The following is a 19,649-nucleotide window of genomic DNA, read 5'->3' as shown; positions in this document are numbered from 1 at the left end:
TTGTCTTAGTATCAAACATGCTGATTGGCTGCTGCTGTCTTAGTATCACACATGCTGATTGGCTAATGCATTCTCAGTATCAAACATGCTGATTGGCTAATGCATTCTCAGTATCAAACATGCTGATTGGCTAATGCATTCTCAGTATCAAACATGTTGATTGACTGCTGCTGTCTTAGTATCAAACATGCTGATTGGCTAATGCATTCTCAGTATCAAACATGCTGATTGGCTAATGCATTCTCAGTATCAAACATGCTGATTGGCAAATGCAGTCTCAGTATCAAACATGCTGATTGGCTAATGCAATGTCAGTATCAAACATGCTGATTGGCTACTGCAGTCATAGTATCAAAACATGGCGCTAGAAAAAAACAAAACAACAAAGTATGAAAAACAATATTTTTAAAGACATGTTTACAAAACCTTGAGATACTGTGGGTACACTGTTATAATATTCATAATAATGATATTACAGTGTTCTCAGAGAAACAAGCTCTGTCATTCAAGTGCAGCTTTAAAACATTTTACTGGGTTCAGCTCTTCGGCTCTTTGGCCCAATCCCAAATGGAGCCATTGACCCTAAACTCTTTGGAGATCCGAGAGGATTTGATGGGTCTAATCAACTAACTATTGCCATATTGCTTACACCTGTCAAATAATCTCAGAGCTCCATAGGGATCATAGGGCGTAGGGTCTAGGGGTTGATCATAGGGCGTAGGGTCTAGGGGTTGATCATAGGGCGTAGGGTCTAGGGGTTGATCATAGGGCGTAGGGTCTAGGGGTTGATCATAGGGCATAGGGTCTAGGGGTTGATCATAGGGCGTAGGGTCTAGGGGTCGATCATTGGGCGTAGGGTCTAGGGGTCGATCATAGGGCGTAGGGTCTAGGGGTTGATTATAGGGTGTAGGGTCTAGGGGTTGATTATAGGGCGTAGGGTCTAGGGGTTGATCATAGGGTCTAGGGGTTGATCATAGGGCGTAGGGTCTAGGGGTTGATCATAGGGCGTAGGGTCTAGGGGTTGATCATAGGGCGTAGGGTCTAGGGATTGATCATAGGGCGTAGGGTCTAGGGGTTGATCATAGGGCGTAGGGTCTAGGGGTCGATCATTGGGCGTAGGGTCTAGGGGTTGATCATAGGGCGTAGGGTCTAGGGGTTGATCATAGGGCGTAGGGTCTAGGGGTTGATCATAGGGCGTAGGGTCTAGGGGTTGATCATAAGGCGTAGGGTTTAGCGGTTGATCATAGGGCGTAGGGTCTAGGGGTTGATCATAGGGCGTAGGGTCTAGGGGTTGATCATAGGGCGTAGGGTCTAGGGGTTGATCATAGGGCGTAGGGTCTAGGGGTTGATTATAGGGCGTAGGGTCTAGGGGTTGATCATAGTGCGTAGGGTCTAGGGGTTGATTATAGGGCGTAGGGTCTAGGGGTTGATCATAGGGCGTAGGGTCTAGGGGTTGATCATAGGGCGTAGGGTCTAGGGGTTGATCATAGGGCGTAGGGTCTAGGGGTTGATCATAGGGCGTAGGGTCTAGGGGTTGATTATAGGGCGTAGGGTCTAGGGGTTGATTATAGGGCGTAGGGTCTAGGGGTTGATCATAGGGCGTAGGGTTTAGGGGTTGATCATAGGGCGTAGGGTCTAGGGGTTGATTATAGGGCGTAGGGTCTAGGGGTTGATTATAGGGCGTAGGGTCTAGGGGTTGATCATAGGGCGTAGGGTCTAGGGGTTGATCATAGGGCGTAGGGTCTAGGGGTTGATCATAGGGCGTAGGGTCTAGGGGTTGATCATAGGGCGTAGGGTCTAGGGGTTGATCATAGTGCGTAGGGTCTAGGGGTTGATCATAGGGCGTAGGGTCTAGGGGTTGATTATATGGGGTAGGGTTTAGGGGTTGATTATAGGGCGTAGGGTCTAGGGGTTGATCATAGGGTGTAGGGTATAGGGGTTGATCATTGGGTGTAGGGTCTAGGGGTTGATCATAGGGTGTAGGGTCTAGGGGTTGATTATAGGGCGTAGGGTCTAGGGGTTGATTATAGGGCGTAGGGTCTAGGGGTTGATCATAGGGCGTAGGGTCTAGGGGTTGATTATAGGGCGTAGGGTCTAGGGGTTGATCATAGGGCGTAGGGTTTAGGGGTTGATCATAGGGTCTAGGGGTTGATCATAGGGCGTAGGGTCTAGGGGTCCGTTTGGGATTGGGTCATAGTTTGATGCTTTGAGAACTCTGCGGTAAACTCAGTGTAAGACTTTAGGGGTTGACTTTATCAAAAGTAATAAAACAATAATAATAATAATAATAATAATAATACATTTTGCTCAATGGAAATGTTTCCCCTATGATACAGTATATAGGCAAGACAGGAAACAAGACGAATCAGAATACAGGTTATACAGCATCCCTAATGGCACTCTATACCTTATATAGAACCCTGGTCAAACGGAGGACACATTAAAGGGATGTCAAACATAGGACACATTAAAGGGATGTCAAACATAGGACACATTAAAGGGATGTCAAACGGAGGACACATTAAAGGGATGTCAAACGGAGGACACATTAAAGGGATGTCAAACGTAGGACACATTAAAGGGATGTCAAACGTAGGACACATTAAAGGGATGTCAAACGTAGGACACATTAAAGGGATGTCAAACGTAGGACACATTAAAGGGATGTCAAACGTAGGACACATTAAAGGGATGTCAAACGTAGGACACATTAAAGGGATGTCAAACGTAGGACACATTAAAGGGATGTCAAACGTAGGACACATTAAAGGGATGTCAAACGTAGGACACATTAAAGGGATGTCAAACATAGGACACATTAAAGGGATGTCAAACGTAGGACACATTAAAGGGATGTCAAACATAGGACACATTAAAGGGATGTCAAACGTAGGACACATTAAAGGGATGTCAAACGGAGGACACATTAAAGGGATGTCAAACATAGGACACATTAAAGGGATGTCAAACGTAGGACACATTAAAGGGATGTCAAACGGAGGACACATTAAAGGGATGTCAAACATAGGACACATTAAAGGGATGTCAAACGGAGGACACATTAAAGGGATGTCAAACATAGGACACATTAAAGGGATGTCAAACATAGGACACATTAAAGGGATGTCAAACATAGGACACATTAAAGGGATGTCAAACGTAGGACACATTAAAGGGATGTCAAACGTAGGACACATTAAAGGGATGTCAAACGGAGGACACATTAAAGGGATGTCAAACGTAGGACACATTAAAGGGATGTCAAACGTAGGACACATTAAAGGGATGTCAAACATAGGACACATTAAAGGGATGTCAAACGTAGGACACATTAAAGGGATGTCAAACGTAGGACACATTAAAGGGATGTCAAACATAGGACACATTAAAGGGATGTCAAACGTAGTACACATTAAAGGGATGTCAAACGTAGGACACATTAAAGGGATGTCAAACGTAGGACACATTAAAGGGATGTCAAACGTACCTTATATAGAACCCTATGGGCCCTGGTCAAACATAGTACACATTAAAGGGATGTCAAACGTAGGACACATTAAAGGGATGTCAAACATAGGACACATTAAAGGGATGTCAAACATAGGACACCTTAAAGGGATGTCAAACGTACCTTATATAGAACCCTATGGGCCCTGGTCAAACGTAGGACACCTTAAAGGGATGTCAAACGTAGTACACATTAAAGGGATGTCAAACGTAGGACACATTAAAGGGATGTCAAACATAGGACACATTAAAGGGATGTCAAACGTACCTTATATAGAACCCTATGGGCCCTGGTCAAACATAGGACACCTTAAAGGGATGTCAAACGTAGGACACATTAAAGGGATGTCAAACATAGGACACATTAAAGGGATGTCAAACATAGGACACATTAAAGGGATGTCAAACGTAGGACACCTTAAAGGGATGTCAAACGTAGGACACATTAAAGGGATGTCAAACATAGGACACATTAAAGGGATGTCAAACGTAGGACACATTAAAGGGATGTCAAACGTAGGACACATTAAAGGGATGTCAAACATAGGACACATTAAAGGGATGTCAAACATAGGACACATTAAAGGGATGTCAAACGTAGGACACCTTAAAGGGATGTCAAACGTAGGACACATTAAAGGGATGTCAAACATAGGACACATTAAAGGGATGTCAAACGTAGGACACATTAAAGGGATGTCAAACGTAGGACACATTAAAGGGATGTCAAACATAGGACACATTAAAGGGATGTCAAACGTAGGACACATTAAAGGGATGTCAAACGTAGGACACATTAAAGGGATGTCAAACGTAGTACACCTTAAAGGGATGTCAAACGGAGGACACCTTAAAGGGATGTCAAACATAGGACACATTAAAGGGATGTCAAACGTAGGACACATTAAAGGGATGTCAAACGTACCTTATATAGAACCCTATGGGCCCTGGTCAAACGTAGTACACATTAAAGGGATGTCAAACATAGGACACATTAAAGGGATGTCAAACATAGGACACATTAAAGGGATGTCAAACATAGGACACATTAAAGGGATGTCAAACGTAGTACACATTAAAGGGATGTCAAACGTAGGACACATTAAAGGGATGCCATTTGGGACACAAGCCCTATTGTTTGTTTCCAGCTGTTTAGTTAGGTAGGTAACACTTTAAATGGACTGGCCCAATTATCACATAAGCATCATATGATCATTCATAATCATTCATAAGGTTGACATAGGAGCTGACATTAGAGTTTATGTCTTGCCGTGAAAACGTTAACGCTAACAGGTATCATAGAACACTCATAAAAGCATGATATGGCTTTATAAAGCTTTATAAAGGCCTCTCAACGTGTCATAAGTGTATTATGAGTGAAATACAGAGGGGTAGCTGTCGTTTAATCATATTTAGTACTTTTTTGCTAGGGTCAGGGGTTAAGGTGCTAGGGTCAGGGGTTAAGGTTTAAATACTGGAGTCAAACACTGCTCGATAGGCCGGCCGTATAAAAAAACGTATTCGTCAAAATAAAGCAAATAAATTAAATCAGCATGTTCTGATTAAAACTCAGGATTATTAAAAACACAGCCCAATTATTAATCAATTACAGGCACATCATTTTTTTCCCGTGCTTTATAATATAACATACAATAACACAAACTAACCAGAGGATCCACATTAATATCAAAACCATTCATAGGTTGCACCTCTGTCACCCGGTCACGTCATGCCATTGTTATGAACGTTCTCAAACTGCCCTAGAGTGGTGATGAGCCCAGCCATTCCGGACTAAAAGCTAACTACTGTTTCGTCTAAATTACACTATAGTGCCTGGAAACACAAAGACATTGCTAAAGCAGTCAAATATTTAGTAAGAAAAACAACTTTGCCAGCATTATCATGTCATCAAATTTACTTTAGACAGATGGCATGTGGCGGCGCACAATTGGCCCAGCGTCGTCCAGGGTAGGGGAGGGAATGGCTGGCAGGGATGTAGCTCAGTTGGTAGAGCATGGCGTTTGCAATGCCAGGGTTGTGGGTTCGATTCCCACGGGGGGCCAGTATGAAAAAATAATTTTTAAAAATAATGTATGCACTCACTAACTGTAAGTCGCTCTGGATAAGAGCGTCTGCTAAATGACTAAAATGTCAAATGTAATGGCAATGTCGTCATTAGCTAGCAAAGTTTGTCAAAAATAGCTAGCAATGCTAACGTTAGCTAGCTAAAATCCGATGGCCTCCCCTCAATCTTAGCTCGCTAGCTAACGCTATGCTGCATCTAAAGTCAATCTGGTGACATCAAAATGATGACAAGAGGTTTTCCTACTAATTATTTGCCTCCTTTTGAATGTCATTGTATTTCCAAGCCACTGTAATGCACTTTGGATTAAATCTTAATCAGCGCTCGTTGACGACGCATTGAGTAGAATGCTCAGTCAGGCGTCAATTCAAAACTAACATTCAAAACAATATTGTGACAAAACATGCAATCCATGAATACAAACAAAAATTGAAATAGAAATAAACAAATGAAAGTCTTTGGTTGAATCCAACGAGTGTCTGTGTGTGTCTGTTACATGACCAAGGTCCTGGCAGAGTAAGTGTTGATGTATTTATGGTTCTGCTCTAAAGCCAAGACTTGGTCCTCCACCTTCCCACAAGCCACTTGGTCCCAAGTGTTGAGCTGCTGAGAGAGAGAGAGAGAGAGAGAGAGAGAGAGAGAGAGAGAGGAGACGAGAGAGAGAGGAGAGAGGAGAGAGACGAGAGAGAGAGAGAGGAAGAGAGAGACGGAGAGAGAGAGAGAGAGAGAGAGAGAGGAGAGAGAGAGAGGAGAGAGAGAGAGGATGAGAGAGACAGGGGAGAGAGAGAGAGAGAGGGAGAGAGAGAGAGAGAGAGAGAGAGAGAGAGAGAGAGAGAGAGAGAGAGAGAGAGAGAGAGAGAGAGAGAGAGAGAGAGAGAGAGAGAGTTTTGCATGACATTGCTGACATGTTACATAAATCACTTTGAAAGCGTTGTGACCCTCTAGCAACAGTGGGCATACACCTGTAGCAGTTCACACACACACACACACACACAGTCTTGTATAAGTAACCTTGTGGGGACACACAATTCCTTAACCCGCTAACCTTAACCCTAACCGTAACTCCAAAACCTAACCTTAATCCTAACCCTAACCCTAGCTCCTAACCCTAAAACTAACCCTAGCCCCTAACCCTAATTCTAACCCTAACCCTAGCTCCTAAACCTAACCCTAGCCCCTAACCTTAAATCCTAACCCTAACCCTAGCCCCTAACCCTAACCCTAGCTCCTAACCCTAGCCCCTAACCCTAATTCTAACCCTAACCCTTAACCCTAACCTTAAATCCTAACCCTAACCCTAACCCTAGCTCCTAATCCTAACCCTAGCTCCTAACCCTAACCCTAACCCTAGCTCCTAGCTCCTAACCCTAGCCCCTAACCCTAATTCTAACCCTAACCCCTAACCCTAAACTTAATCCTAACCCTAACCCTAACCCTAGCTCCTAACCCTAACCCTAGCTCCTAACCCTAACCCTAACCCTAGCTCCTAACCCTAACCCTAACCCTAACCCTAACCCTAGCTCCTAACCCTAACCCTAGCTCCTAACCCGAGCTCCTAACCCTAACCCTAACCCTAGCTCCTTACCCTAACCCTAACCCTAGCTCCTAACCCTAACCCTGACCCTATCTCCTAACCCTAACCCTATCTCCTAACCCTAACCCTAGCTCCTAACCCTAACCCTAACCCTATCTCCTAACCCTAACCCGATCTCCTAACCCTAACCCTAACCCTAGCTCCTAACCCTAACCCTAACCCTAGCTCCTAACCCTAACCCTATCTCCTAACCCTATCTCCTAACCCTCACCCTAACCCTAACCCTAATTCCAACCCTAACCCTTAACCCTAACCTTAATCCTAACCCTAACCCTAGCTCCTAACCCTAACCCTAACCCTAGCTCCTAACCCTAACCCTAACCCTAACCCTAGCTCCTAGCTCCTAACCCTAATTCTAACCCTAACCCCTAACCCTAACCTTAATCCTAACCCTAACCCTAACCCTAGCTCCTAACCCTAAACCCTAGCTCCTAACCCTAACCCTAACCCTAGCTCCTAACCCTAACCCTAGCTCCTAACCCTAACCCTAGCTCCTAACCCTAGCTCCTTACCCTAACCCTATCTCCTAACCCTAACCATAGCTCCTAACCCTAACCCTAACCCTATCTCCTAACCCTGACCCTATCTCCTAACCTTAACCCTAGCTCCTAACCCTAACCCTATCTCCTAACCCTAACCCTAACCCTAGCCCCTAACCCTAATTCTAACCCTAACCCCTAACCCTAAACTTAATCCTAACCCTAACCCTAGCTCCTAACCCTAACCCTAACCCACAAAACACCAGTCTTTACGTCAACAGTGAAGAGGCGACTCCGGGATGCTGACCTTCTAGGCAGAGTTGCAAAGAAAAAGCCATATCTCAGACTGGCCAATAAAAATAAAATATTAAGATGGGCAAAATAACACAGACACTGGACAGAGGAAGATTGGAAAAAAGTGTTATGGACAGACAAATTGAAGTTTGAGGTGTTCGGATAACAAAGAAGAACATTTGTGAGACTCAGACCAAATGAAAAGATGCTGGAGGAGTGCTTGATGCCATCTGTCAAGCATGGTGGAGGCAATGTGATGGTCTGGGGGTGCTTGTAAAGTGGGAGATTTGTACAGGGTAAAAGGGATCTTGAAGAAGGAAGGCTATAACTCCATTTTGCAACTGCCATGCCATACCCTGTGGATGGCGCTTGATTGGAGCCAATTTCCTCCTACAAAAGGACAATGACCCAAAGCACAGCTCCAAACTATGCAAAACTATTTAGGGAAGAAGCAGTCAGCTGGTATTCTGTCTATAATGGAGTGGCCAGCACAGTCACCGGATCTCAACCCTATTGAGCTGTTGTGGGAGCAGCTTGACCGTATGGTACGTAAGAAGTGCCCATCAAGCCAATCCAACTTGTGGGAGGTGCTTCAGGAAGCATGGGGTGAAATCTCTTCAGATTACCTCAACAAATTGACAACTAGAATGCCAAAGGTCTGCAAGGCTGTAATTGCTGCAAATGGAGGATTCTTTGACGAAAGCAACATTTTGAAGGACACAATCATTATTTCTAACCTTGTCAATGACTACATTTCCTATGCATTTTGCTATATTTCCTATTCAAACTCATTTCATGTATGCTTTTATGAAAAACAAGGACATTTCTAAGTGACCCCAAACTTTTGAACGGTAGTGTAGCATTTGACATTGGCTGGTCACATTTCTGTTTGTTTACTATTCTTGTGGTGACTTCTGGTCCCGACAAATATAGTTCAACATGTCCATACACACACACAAACCTGTAGCGGGCTGCCCAGAGGACGACGGGGGATGTGGTAGGGTTTGTGTCCGTCTTCACTCAGCACAGAACTAGTCAGCAGATCCTAGAGAAAGAGATTTGGCATGAGGGTCTGCTATACAAATTGATGGAAAGTGATGTTGGGGGAAAAACCTGCAACATTATAAAATCTATGTACACAAACAACAAGTGTGCGGTTAAAATTGGCAAAAGACACACATTTCTTTCCACAGGGCCGTGGGGTGAGACAGGGATGCAGCTTAAGCCCCCACCCTCTTCAACATAAATATCAACGAATTGGCGAGGGCACTAGAACAGTCTGCAGCACCCGGCCTCACCCTACTAGAATCTGAAGTCAAATGTCTAATGTTTGCTGATGATCTGGTGCTTTTGTCCCCAACCAAGGAGGGCCTACAGCAGCACCTAGATCTTCTGCACAGATTCTGTCAGACCTGGGCCCTGACAGTAAATCTCTGTAAGACAGAAATAATGGTGTTACAAAAAAGATCCAGTAGCCAAGACAACAAATACAAATTCTATCTAGACACCATTGCCATAGAGCACACAAAAAAGTATACCTACCTTGGCCTAAACATCAGTGCTTTTTACGCCATCAAAAATAACATAAAATTCGACATACCAATTAGGATCTGGCTAAAAATACTTGAATCAGTTATAGAACCCATTGCCCTTTATGGTTGTGAGGTCTGGGGTCCGCTCACCAAACAAGAATTCACAAAAAGGGACAACCACCAAATTGAGAATCTGCATGCAGAATTCTGCAAAAATATCCTCCGTATACAACGTAAAACACCAAATAATTCATGCAGAGCAGAATTAGGCCGATACCCGCTAATTATCAAAATCCAGAAAAGAGCCATTAAATTCTACAACCACCTAAAAGGAAGCGATTCACAAACCTTCCATAACAAAGCCATCACCTACAGAGAGATGAACCTGGAGAACCTGGAGAAGTGTCCTGGGGCTCTGTTCACAAACACAAACAGATCCCACAGAGCCCCAGGACAGCAGCACAATTAGACCCAACCAAATCATGAGAAAATAAAAAGAGAATTACAAAAAGAGAATTACTTGACACATTGGAGAGAGAGAGAGAGACATTCTCATTTTGAATGTAAAGAAAAAACAGTTCTGAAGTCCCTTCCGTCTTCAAGAGAGCGAGAGTTGCACCCCTTCTCAAAAAACCAACACTCGATCCCACTGATGTCAACAACTACAGACCAGTATCCCTTCTTTCTTTTCTTTCCAAAACTATTGAGCGTGCCGTCTTTAGCCAACTCTCTTGCTATCTCTCTCAGAATGACCTTCTTGATCCAAACCAGTCAGGTTTCAGGACTGGTCATTCAACTGAGACTGCTCTTCTCTGTGTCACGGAGGCTCTCCGCACTGCTAAAGCTAACTCTCTCTCCTCTGCTCTTGTCCTTCTAGACCTGTCTGCTGCCTTTGATACTGTGAACCATCAGATCCTCCTCTCCACCCTCTCCGAGCTGGGCATCTCCGGCGCGGCTCACTCCTGGATCGCGTCCTACCTGACCGGTCGCTCCTACCAAGTGGCGTGGCGAGAAGCTGTCTCCGCACCACGTGCTCTCACCACTGGTGTCCCCCAGGGCTCAGTTCTAGGCCCTCTCCTATCATTGCTACGCTGACAATACACAACTAATCTTCTCCTTTCCCCCTTCTGATAACCAGGTGGCGAATCGCATCTCTGCATGTCTGGCAGACATATCAGTATGGATGACGGATCACCACCTCAAGCTGAACCTTGGCAAGACGGAGCTGCTCTTCCTCCCGGGGAAGGACTGCCCGTTCCATGATCTCGCCATCACGGTTGACAACTCCATTGTGTCCTCCTCCCAGAGTGCGAAGAGCCTTGGCGTGACCCTGGACAACACCCTGTCGTTCTCCGCTAACATCAAGGCGGTGACCCGATCCTGCAGGTTCATGCTCTACAACATTCGGAGAGTACGACCCTGCCTTACACAGGAAGCGGCACAGGTCCTAATCCAGGCACTTGTCATCTCCCGTCTGGATTACTGCAACTCGCTGTTGGCTGGGCTCCCTGCCTGTGCCATTAAACCCCTACAACTCATCCAGAATGCCGCAGCCCGTCTGGTGTTCAACCTTCCCAAGTTCTCTCACGTCACCCCGCTCCTCCGCACACTCCACTGTTACAAGACCATGGTGCTTGCCTATGGAGCTGTGAGGGGATCGGCACCTCTGTACCTTCAGGCTCTGATCAGTCCCTACATCCAAACGAGGGCATTGCGTTCATCCACCTCTGGCCTGCTGGCTCCCCTTCCTCTGCGGAAGCATAGTTCCCGCTCAGCCCAGTCAAAACTGTTCGCTGCTCTGGCACCCCAATGGTGGAACAAGCTCCCTCACGACGCCAGGACAGCGGAGTCACTCACCACCTTCCGGAGACATTTGAAACCCCACCTCTTTAAGGAATACCTGGGATAGGATAAAGTAATCCTTCTACCCCCCCCCCCTAAAAAATAAAAAAATAAAAAATAAAAATATTGTTAAGTGGTTATCCCACTGGCTATAGGGTGAATGCACCTATTTGTAAGTCGCTCTGGATAAGAGCGTCTGCTAAATGACGTAAATGTAAATGTAAATGTAAGTCTTTTTACGTTGCATGTTGGAATTTACAAGACTTGAAGTCCTCTGCTTTTGGGCTAAAGAGCATAAACCCAGACTTCCTTAAATAAATTGATGATGTTGATATTGTAGTACTACAGGAAACATGGTGCAGAGGTGATGTTTCCACTGGCTGTCCACTAGGTTATAGGGAGATAATCGTACCATCCACCAAATTAAAAGGAATCACACAGGGCAGAGACTCAGGGGGAATGCTAATATGGTATAAATCTGAACTAACTAATTCAATCGAATTGATCAAAACAGGAGAATTCTTTATCTGGCAAAAAATCAACAAGGAAGCTATCTTAACAGATAACAACGTCTTCCTCTGTGCCACATACATTCCCCCCTCAGAGTCACCCTACTTCAATTAAGAGAGTTTCTCCATTCTAGAGGGGGAGATTAGTCACTTTCAGGCCCAAGGCAATGTGCTGGTCTGTGGAGACCTGAATGCTAGAACAGCAGAAGAACTAGACACTATTAACAGTCATGGGGACAAACACCTACCGGGAAGCAACAACCTACCCCTCCCCACATACCCCCCTAGAAACAACTATGACAAAGTGAAAAATAAAAATGGAGTACAGCTCCTGAAGCTCTGTCGAACACTGGGTCTGTACAGTCAATGGTAGGTTAAGAGGGGACTCATTTGGTAGGTACACCTACAGCTCATCCCTTGGCAGCAGTACTGTAGACTACTTCATCACCGACCTCAACCCAGAGTCTCTCAGAGCCTTCACAGTCAGCCCACTAACACCTCTCTCAGACCACAGTAAAATCACAGTGTATCTGAGAAGAGCGGAACCCAACCATGAAGCATCACGGCCCAATAAATTACATGGTACTAAACAGACCTATAGATGGAGTGCAAACAGTACAGAAATCTACCAAAAAGCAATTAGTAGCCAAAAAATACAATCTCTCCTGGACAACTTTTTAGCATTAACATTCTCCTACACCAATGAAGGTGTACATTTGTCCATTTGGAACATAAACTTTATATTTCACAAATTCGCCTCCTTGGCTAATCTTAATAAACTTAAGAGCAAACCAAAAATAATAGATCATGAAAAATGGTTTGATAATGATTGCAAAAATCTAAGAAAGTCATTGAGAAATATATCTAATCATAAACACAGAGACCCAGACAACAAAAATATACGTCTTCAATATGGGGAAACACTGAAGCAATACAAACACACCCTAAGAAGAAAAAAGGAACAGCACATTAGAAATCAGCTAGATGTGATTGAGGAATCCATAGAATCAAACCACTTCTGGGAGAATTTGAATAAATTAAACAAACCTCATAATGAGGAATTGGCTATCCAAAATGGGGATATGTGGAGAAATCCCTTTGCAAACCTCTGCAGCATTATAACAAAGAGCCCAGAACAACAAGATATACAAGAAAAATTACAAATCCTTGAATCAGCAGTCAAAGACTATCAGAATCCTCTGGATTCCCCAATTACAGAATAATAATTATTGGAAAAACGTTGCACTCTCCAACCCAAAAAGGCCTGTGGTGCTGATGGTATTTTAAATGAAATGATCAAATATACAGACCACAAATTCAAATTGGCTATACTCAAACTCTTCAACATTATCCTAACTGCAGGTATTTTCCCCGATATTTGGAACCAAGGATTGATCACACCAATTTATAAAAATGGAAACAAAATTGACCCAAATAATTACAGAGGAATTTGCGTTAACAGCAACTTGGGGAAAATTCTCTGCAGTATCATAAACAGCAGACTACATAATTTCCTTGATGAACACAACGTCCTAAGCAGAAGCCAGATTGGATTTGTAAAACATTATCGTACAACAGACCACATTTACACCCTCCAGACTCTAATTGACAAACAAGTAAATCAAAACAAAGGCAAAATCTACTTGTGTTTTGTAGACTTCAAGAAAGCATTTGATTCAATTTGGCACGAAGGTCTTTTTTACAAACTAATAGAAAGTGGTATTGGAGGGAAAACATATGATGTTATTAAATCAATGTACACTAAAAACAAATGTGCGATTAAAATCTGCAACAAGCAAACAGACTTCTTCTCTCAGGGACGTGGAGTGAAACAGGGCTGCCCAATAAGTCCAACACTATTTAACATCTACATTAACGAATTGGCAAAAACATTAGAAGAATCGGCAGCACCTGGTCTCACCCTACACAACACTGAAATCAAGTGTCTGCTGGACGCAGATGACCTGGTGCTACTGTCTCCCACTAAGGAGGGGTTACAGCAGCATCTAGATCATCTGCACAAATTCTGTCAGACCTGGGCCCTGACCGTTAATCTAAAAAAACCGAATATAATGATATTCCAAAAAAGGTCCGGAAATCAGGATGACAAATATAAATTCTATTTGGACACAGTTCTATTAGAACACACCAAAAATTACACATATCTAGGACTAAATATCAGCAACACAGGTAGCTTTCACATGGCTGTGAATGAGCTGAGAGACAAAGCAAGAAGAGCATTCTATGCCATTAAAAGGAATATTAAAATCGAAATTCCAATTAGAATCTGGCTCAAAATCTTCCAATCAGTTATAGAACCAATTGCTCTATATGGCAGCAAAGTATGGGGTCCGCTCTCTAATACTGAATTTACCAAATGGGACAAATATCCAATCGAAATACTGCATGCAGAGTTTTGCAAGACTGTATTGCAAGTGCAAAGAAAAACTCAAAATAACGCATGTAGAGCAGAATTGGGCCAATACCCCCTCCTTATTCGAATAGAAAAAAGAGCCATCAAATTTTACAACCATCTAAAAACAAGTGACCCCAAAACATTCCATCACACAGCTCTACTATGTCAAGAGATGAAACAAGAGAAGAGTCCCCTCAGCCAGCTGGTTCTGAGGCTCAGTTCACTAATCAAAACCAACCTCATAGAGCCTCAGGACAACACTCAGAAAATCTGGCCCAACCAAATCATCACAAAGCAAAAAGAAAAATATATCACCTATTGGAAAGAAACCACAAAAAATCTAAGTAAACTTCAATGCTATTTGGCTCTAAACAGACAGTACATGGTGGCAGACTATCTGACCACTGTGACTGATAGAAAACTGAGAAAAACACTGACTAGGTACAGACTCAGTGAGCACAGTCTGGCTATAGAGACCGGTCGTCACAGGCAAACCTGGCTGCCCAGAGAGGACAGGCTGTGCTCACTCTGCCCCAGGGGAGAGGTAGAGACAGAGCTGCATTTCCTACTACACTGTGACAAATACTCAGACCTAAGAGAATCTTTCTTTCCCAAAATTATCATTCAGTACAAAGAATTTGAAACTATAAAAGAGGAAGAAAAAATCAAATATTTATTGGGTGAAAAGCCTAAATGTGCAATTTTGGCAGCCAAATACAGTGGGGGAAAAAAGTATTTAGTCAGCCACCAATTGTGCATGTTCTCCCACTTAAAAAGATGAGAGAGGCCTGTAATTTTCATCATAGGTACACGTCAACTATGACAGACAAAATGAGAAAAAAAAAATCCAGAAAATCACATTGTAGGATTTTTTATGAATTTATTTGCAAATTATGGTGGAAAATAAGTATTTGGTCAATAACAAAAGTTTCTCAATACTTTGTTATACAGTGATCCCTCGCCACTTCGCGGTTCACTTATCGCGGATTCGCTATTTCGCGGATTTTCATAATGCATTTTTTTTTTTTTGGTGCATTGTGCTCTGCATTCTGATTCACTAAAAACTCACTCCCGCTTCTTGTATCAAAACATGCTACGAATTGTGCTATCATTTTGTCGTCTCGTGCAGTTATGTGTACGTACATAAAACAGCTTGGCAAATTTACATTAAGTTGGCCAAATTATCTTGTAATTTCGAACATCTCCTAAACCCATAATGTCGATGAAACGGCCTGGACCGACAAAAGCACCTGCGGATGGGCCCAAACGGCGGAAGATGCTACCTATCTCAGATAAAGTTAAACTTCTGGACATGCTAAGGGAAGGTAAAAGCTATGCAGCCGTTGCTCGCCATTACGGAATCAATGAATCGAGAGATGAGGAGGAAGGACTAACGCTTGGTCGCTTAGCAACCATGGTGCGAATGGCCACTGAACTTAAGCGAGTAGCTGAGGAATGGGACCCTTTGATGAGCCGTTCATTACAGTTCTCCAACGTAATCGATGGTGGCATGTCGGTGTACAAGGATCTTTTTGCAAAGAAGAAAAAAGAGCGACAACAGCTGCCTATCACTATGTTCTTCTCCCGAACAAACACACCTGCACCGCGGGCTTCAGAAGAAGAGAACACTGCAGAGCGCAGTCAGGATGCAGCGGCCCAGTCTGAAGAGCAGTGAAACGGCCTACACGTGAGTCACTGTATTTGTATACATGTAATAGTTGCTAATTGTAAAAAAAAAAAGTTTTCTATTTCGCGGATTTCACTTATCGCGGGTCATTTTCGGAACGTAACCCCCGCGATAAACGAGGGATTACTGTATACCCTTTGTTGGCAATGACACAGGTCAAACGTTTTCTGTAAGTCTTCACAAGGTTTTCACACACTGTTGCTGGTATTTTGGCCCATTCCTCCATGCAGATCTCCTCTAGCGCAGTGATGTTTTGGGGCTGTCGCTGGGCAACACAGACTTTCAACTCCCTCCAAAGATTTTCTATGTGGTTGAGATCTGGAGACTGGCTAGGCCACTCCAGGACCTTGAAATGCTTCTTACGAAGCCACTCCTTCGTTGCCCGGGCGGTGTGTTTGGGATCATTGTCATGCTGAAAGACCCAGCCACGTTTCATCTTCAATGCCCTTGCTGATGGAAGGAGGTTTTCACTCAAAATCTCACGATACATGGCCCCATTCATTCCTTCCTTTACACGGATCAGTCGTCCTGGTCCCTTTGCAGAAAAACAGCCCCAAAGCATGATGTTTCCACCCCCATGCTTCACAGTAGGTATGGTGTTCTTTGGATGCAACTCAGCATTCTTTGTCCTCCAAACACGACGAGTTGAGTTTTTACCAAAAAGTTATATTTTGGTTTCATCTGACCATATGACATTCTCCCAATCCTCTTCTGGATCATCCAAATGCACTCTAGCAAACTTCAGACGGGCCTGGACATGTACTGGCTTAAGCAGGGGGACACGTCTGGCACTGCAGGATTTGAGTCCCTGGCGGCGTAGTGTGTTACTGATGGTAGGCTTTGTTACTTTGGTCCCAGCTCTCTGCAGGTCATTCACTAGGTCCCCCCGTGTGGTTCTGGGATTTTTGCTCACCGTTCTTGTGATCATTTTGACCCCACGGGGTGAGATCTTGCGTGGAGCCCCAGATCGAGGGAGATTATCAGTGGTCTTGTATGTCTTCCATTTCCTAATAATTGCTCCCACAGTTGATTTCTTCAAACCAAGCTGCTTACCTATTGCAGATTCAGTCTTCCCAGCCTGGTGCAGGTCTACAATTTTGTTTCTGGTGTCCTTTGACAGCTCTTTGGTCTTGGCCATAGTGGAGTTTGGAGTGTGACTGTTTGAGGTTGTGGACAGGTGTCTTTTATACTGATAACAAGTTCAAACAGGTGCCATTAATACAGGTAACGAGTGGAGGACAGAGGAGCCTCTTAAAGAAGAAGTTACAGGTCTGTGAGAGCCAGAAATCTTGCTTGTTTGTAGGTGACCAAATACTTATTTTCCACCATAATTTGCAAATAAATTAATTAAAAATCCTACAATGTGATTTTCTGGATTTTTTTTCTCAATTTGTCTGTCATAGTTGACGTGTACCTATGATGAAAATTACAGGCCTCTCTCATCTTTTTAAGTGGGAGAACTTGCACAATTGGTGGCTGACTAAATACTTTTTTTCCCCACTGTATGTGTCCTCCTGCCACAACCTGAGGGACAGCCAGTGAAAAGTGTAATGTAATGTCAATAATATTTCCTGTTTTGTTTTGGCTTTCATAGCATGTAATGTGTCTTCTCAGTCATGTTGAGATTGGTCGACTACTATTGCTTTAATGTATTGTTATTCTCAATAATATTGTTGTTGTAGTTGCTGTTAATGGTAATCCCATTTCCACTACTACTATTATTATTGCTGTTGGTCCCACCATTTTTGTTATATGTATACTTTGACAATGTAAGTAATTTTACTTGCCATGTCAATAAAGTCTATTGAATTGAATTGAATTGAATTGAGAGAGATAGAGAGAGAGAGAGAGAGAGAGAGAGAGAGAGAGAGAGAGAGAGAGAGAGAGAGAGAGAGAGAGAGAGAGAGAGAGAGAGAGAGAGAGACAGAGATAGAGATAGAGACAAAGACAGAGACAGAGACAGAGACAGAGACAGAGACAGAGACAGAGACAGAGACAGAGACAGAGAGAGAGAGAGAGAGAGAGAGAGAGCGAGAGAGAGAGAGAGAGAGAGAGAGACTAAACACACAGGAAACCGTTGAGCGTGAAAAATCCAGCAGTGTTGCATTTCTTGACACACTCAAACCGGTGTGCCTGGCACCTACTACCACGTTCAAAGGCAGTTAAAAAATGTTGTCTTGCCCATTCACCCTCTGACAATCCATGTCTCAATTGTCTCAAGGCTTAAACATCCTTCTTTAACCCTGTCTCCTCCCCTTCATCTACACTGATTGAAGTGGATTTAACAAGTGACATCAATAAGGGATCATAGCTTTCACCTGGATTCACCTGGTCAGTCTGTGTCATGGAAAGAGCAGGTGTTCCTAATGTTTTGTGCGCTCAGTGTATACATTCCAGTAAGAGAGGCACAGCAGTCAGAAGGTCAAGGGTTAGGGAGGTGAAAGGTGAAAGGTGAAAGGTGAAAGGTGAAAGGTGAAAGGTTAAAAGCTGACAGGTGTGTAGTGCTGCAGTCCCAACAACGGCATGGGATCGAATCCAGACACTCTCTAACCTGTTCTACCTTCTATACCTTTAGTAATAATAACCTTTAGAATAATAATCACAACAATAATAATGGTAATAATAATAATATGCCATTTAGCAGACGCTTTTATCCAAAGCGACTTACAGTCATGTGTGCATACATTTTTACATATGGGTGGTCCCGGGGATCGAACCCACTACCCTGGCGTTACAAGCGCCACGCTCTACCAATTGAGCTACAGAGGACCACAAACTCAACACTGGACCTCCAAGCCAGTTCACTGCGTTTTTTTCAGGGACGGATTTAGACCTGCGACACGACCAATTAATGATCAGGTCAATCAGAAAAGCAGCAGGCTCTGAACACCCCTGCACTATACTTTCCATCTGTCTAAAGAAATCATTATAAAAAAAGAGTAGACTGGAGAAGGAGGAAGAGGAGGAGCAAAGAGGAGGAGGAGGACATGTGACTTACAGGTACTTCCTGTGCGGGGCCGGAGGGGGAGAAGAGCTGGGCGTGGATGTCTGGCCCCTCCCACTGCAGACAGGGAGACTCCATCTGCAACACAACTACGGTCAGAACACGGGCAAACACCTGGTCAGAACACGGGCAAACACCTGGTCAGAACACGGGCAAACACCTGGTCAGAACACGGGCAAACACCTGGTCAGAACACGGGCAAACACCTGGTCAGAACATAACCACAGAATATAAGCACAGAGTCTGAGCACAACCACATGTATATATTGATGTAAAAGTACCTCTTGTTTGATCTTCTTTAAGGGTGGCTGTTGGTCTGGGGAGCCCCCGACCGAGACAACACACTCCATAGATTCCTGCTTTACACACTCTACCATGGAGGACCTGAAGGGGGTCGGAGTACGAGGAGACAACTCCAGGAGGGAACGACGGATAGTAGGAGTCCAGAACCTGAGAGAGAGAGAGAGAGAGAGAGAGAGAGAGAGAGACAGGAGGGAGAGAGAGAGAGAGAGAGAGAGAGAGCGAGCGAGACAGGAGGGAGATAGAGAGAGAGAGAGAGAGAGCGAGACAGGAGGGAGAGAGAGAGAGAGAGAGAGAGAGAGAGAGAGAGAGAGAGAGAGAGAGAGAGAGGAGGGAGAGAGGGAGAGAGAGAGACAGAGAGAGAGAGAGAGAGAGACAGGAGGGAGAGAGAGAGAGAGCGAG

The 19,649-nt window shown here is 44.0% G+C and overlaps 1 protein-coding gene across 1 annotated transcript; it reads right to left on the bottom strand.

Moving 5' to 3' along the window:
- Positions 1 to 6,082: 6,082 nt before the first annotated feature.
- LOC311117796 (transcriptional activator Myb-like) lies at positions 6,083 to 19,397 on the bottom strand (the record flags this gene model as incomplete). Its single annotated transcript, XM_084192707.1, has 4 exons — positions 6,083 to 6,196; positions 8,919 to 9,002; positions 18,942 to 19,025; positions 19,229 to 19,397. Coding segments are annotated over 4 exons (451 nt in total), but the record flags the coding sequence as incomplete, so codon positions are not given.
- Positions 19,398 to 19,649: the final 252 nt, after the last annotated feature.

Source organism: Coregonus lavaretus (genome assembly GCF_964263955.1).
Source record: "Coregonus lavaretus genome assembly, contig: HAP1_SCAFFOLD_4411, whole genome shotgun sequence".
In the NCBI taxonomy this organism is placed as follows: Eukaryota; Metazoa; Chordata; class Actinopteri; order Salmoniformes; family Salmonidae; genus Coregonus; species Coregonus lavaretus.
This window is presented reverse-complemented; position numbering and strand designations above follow the sequence as displayed.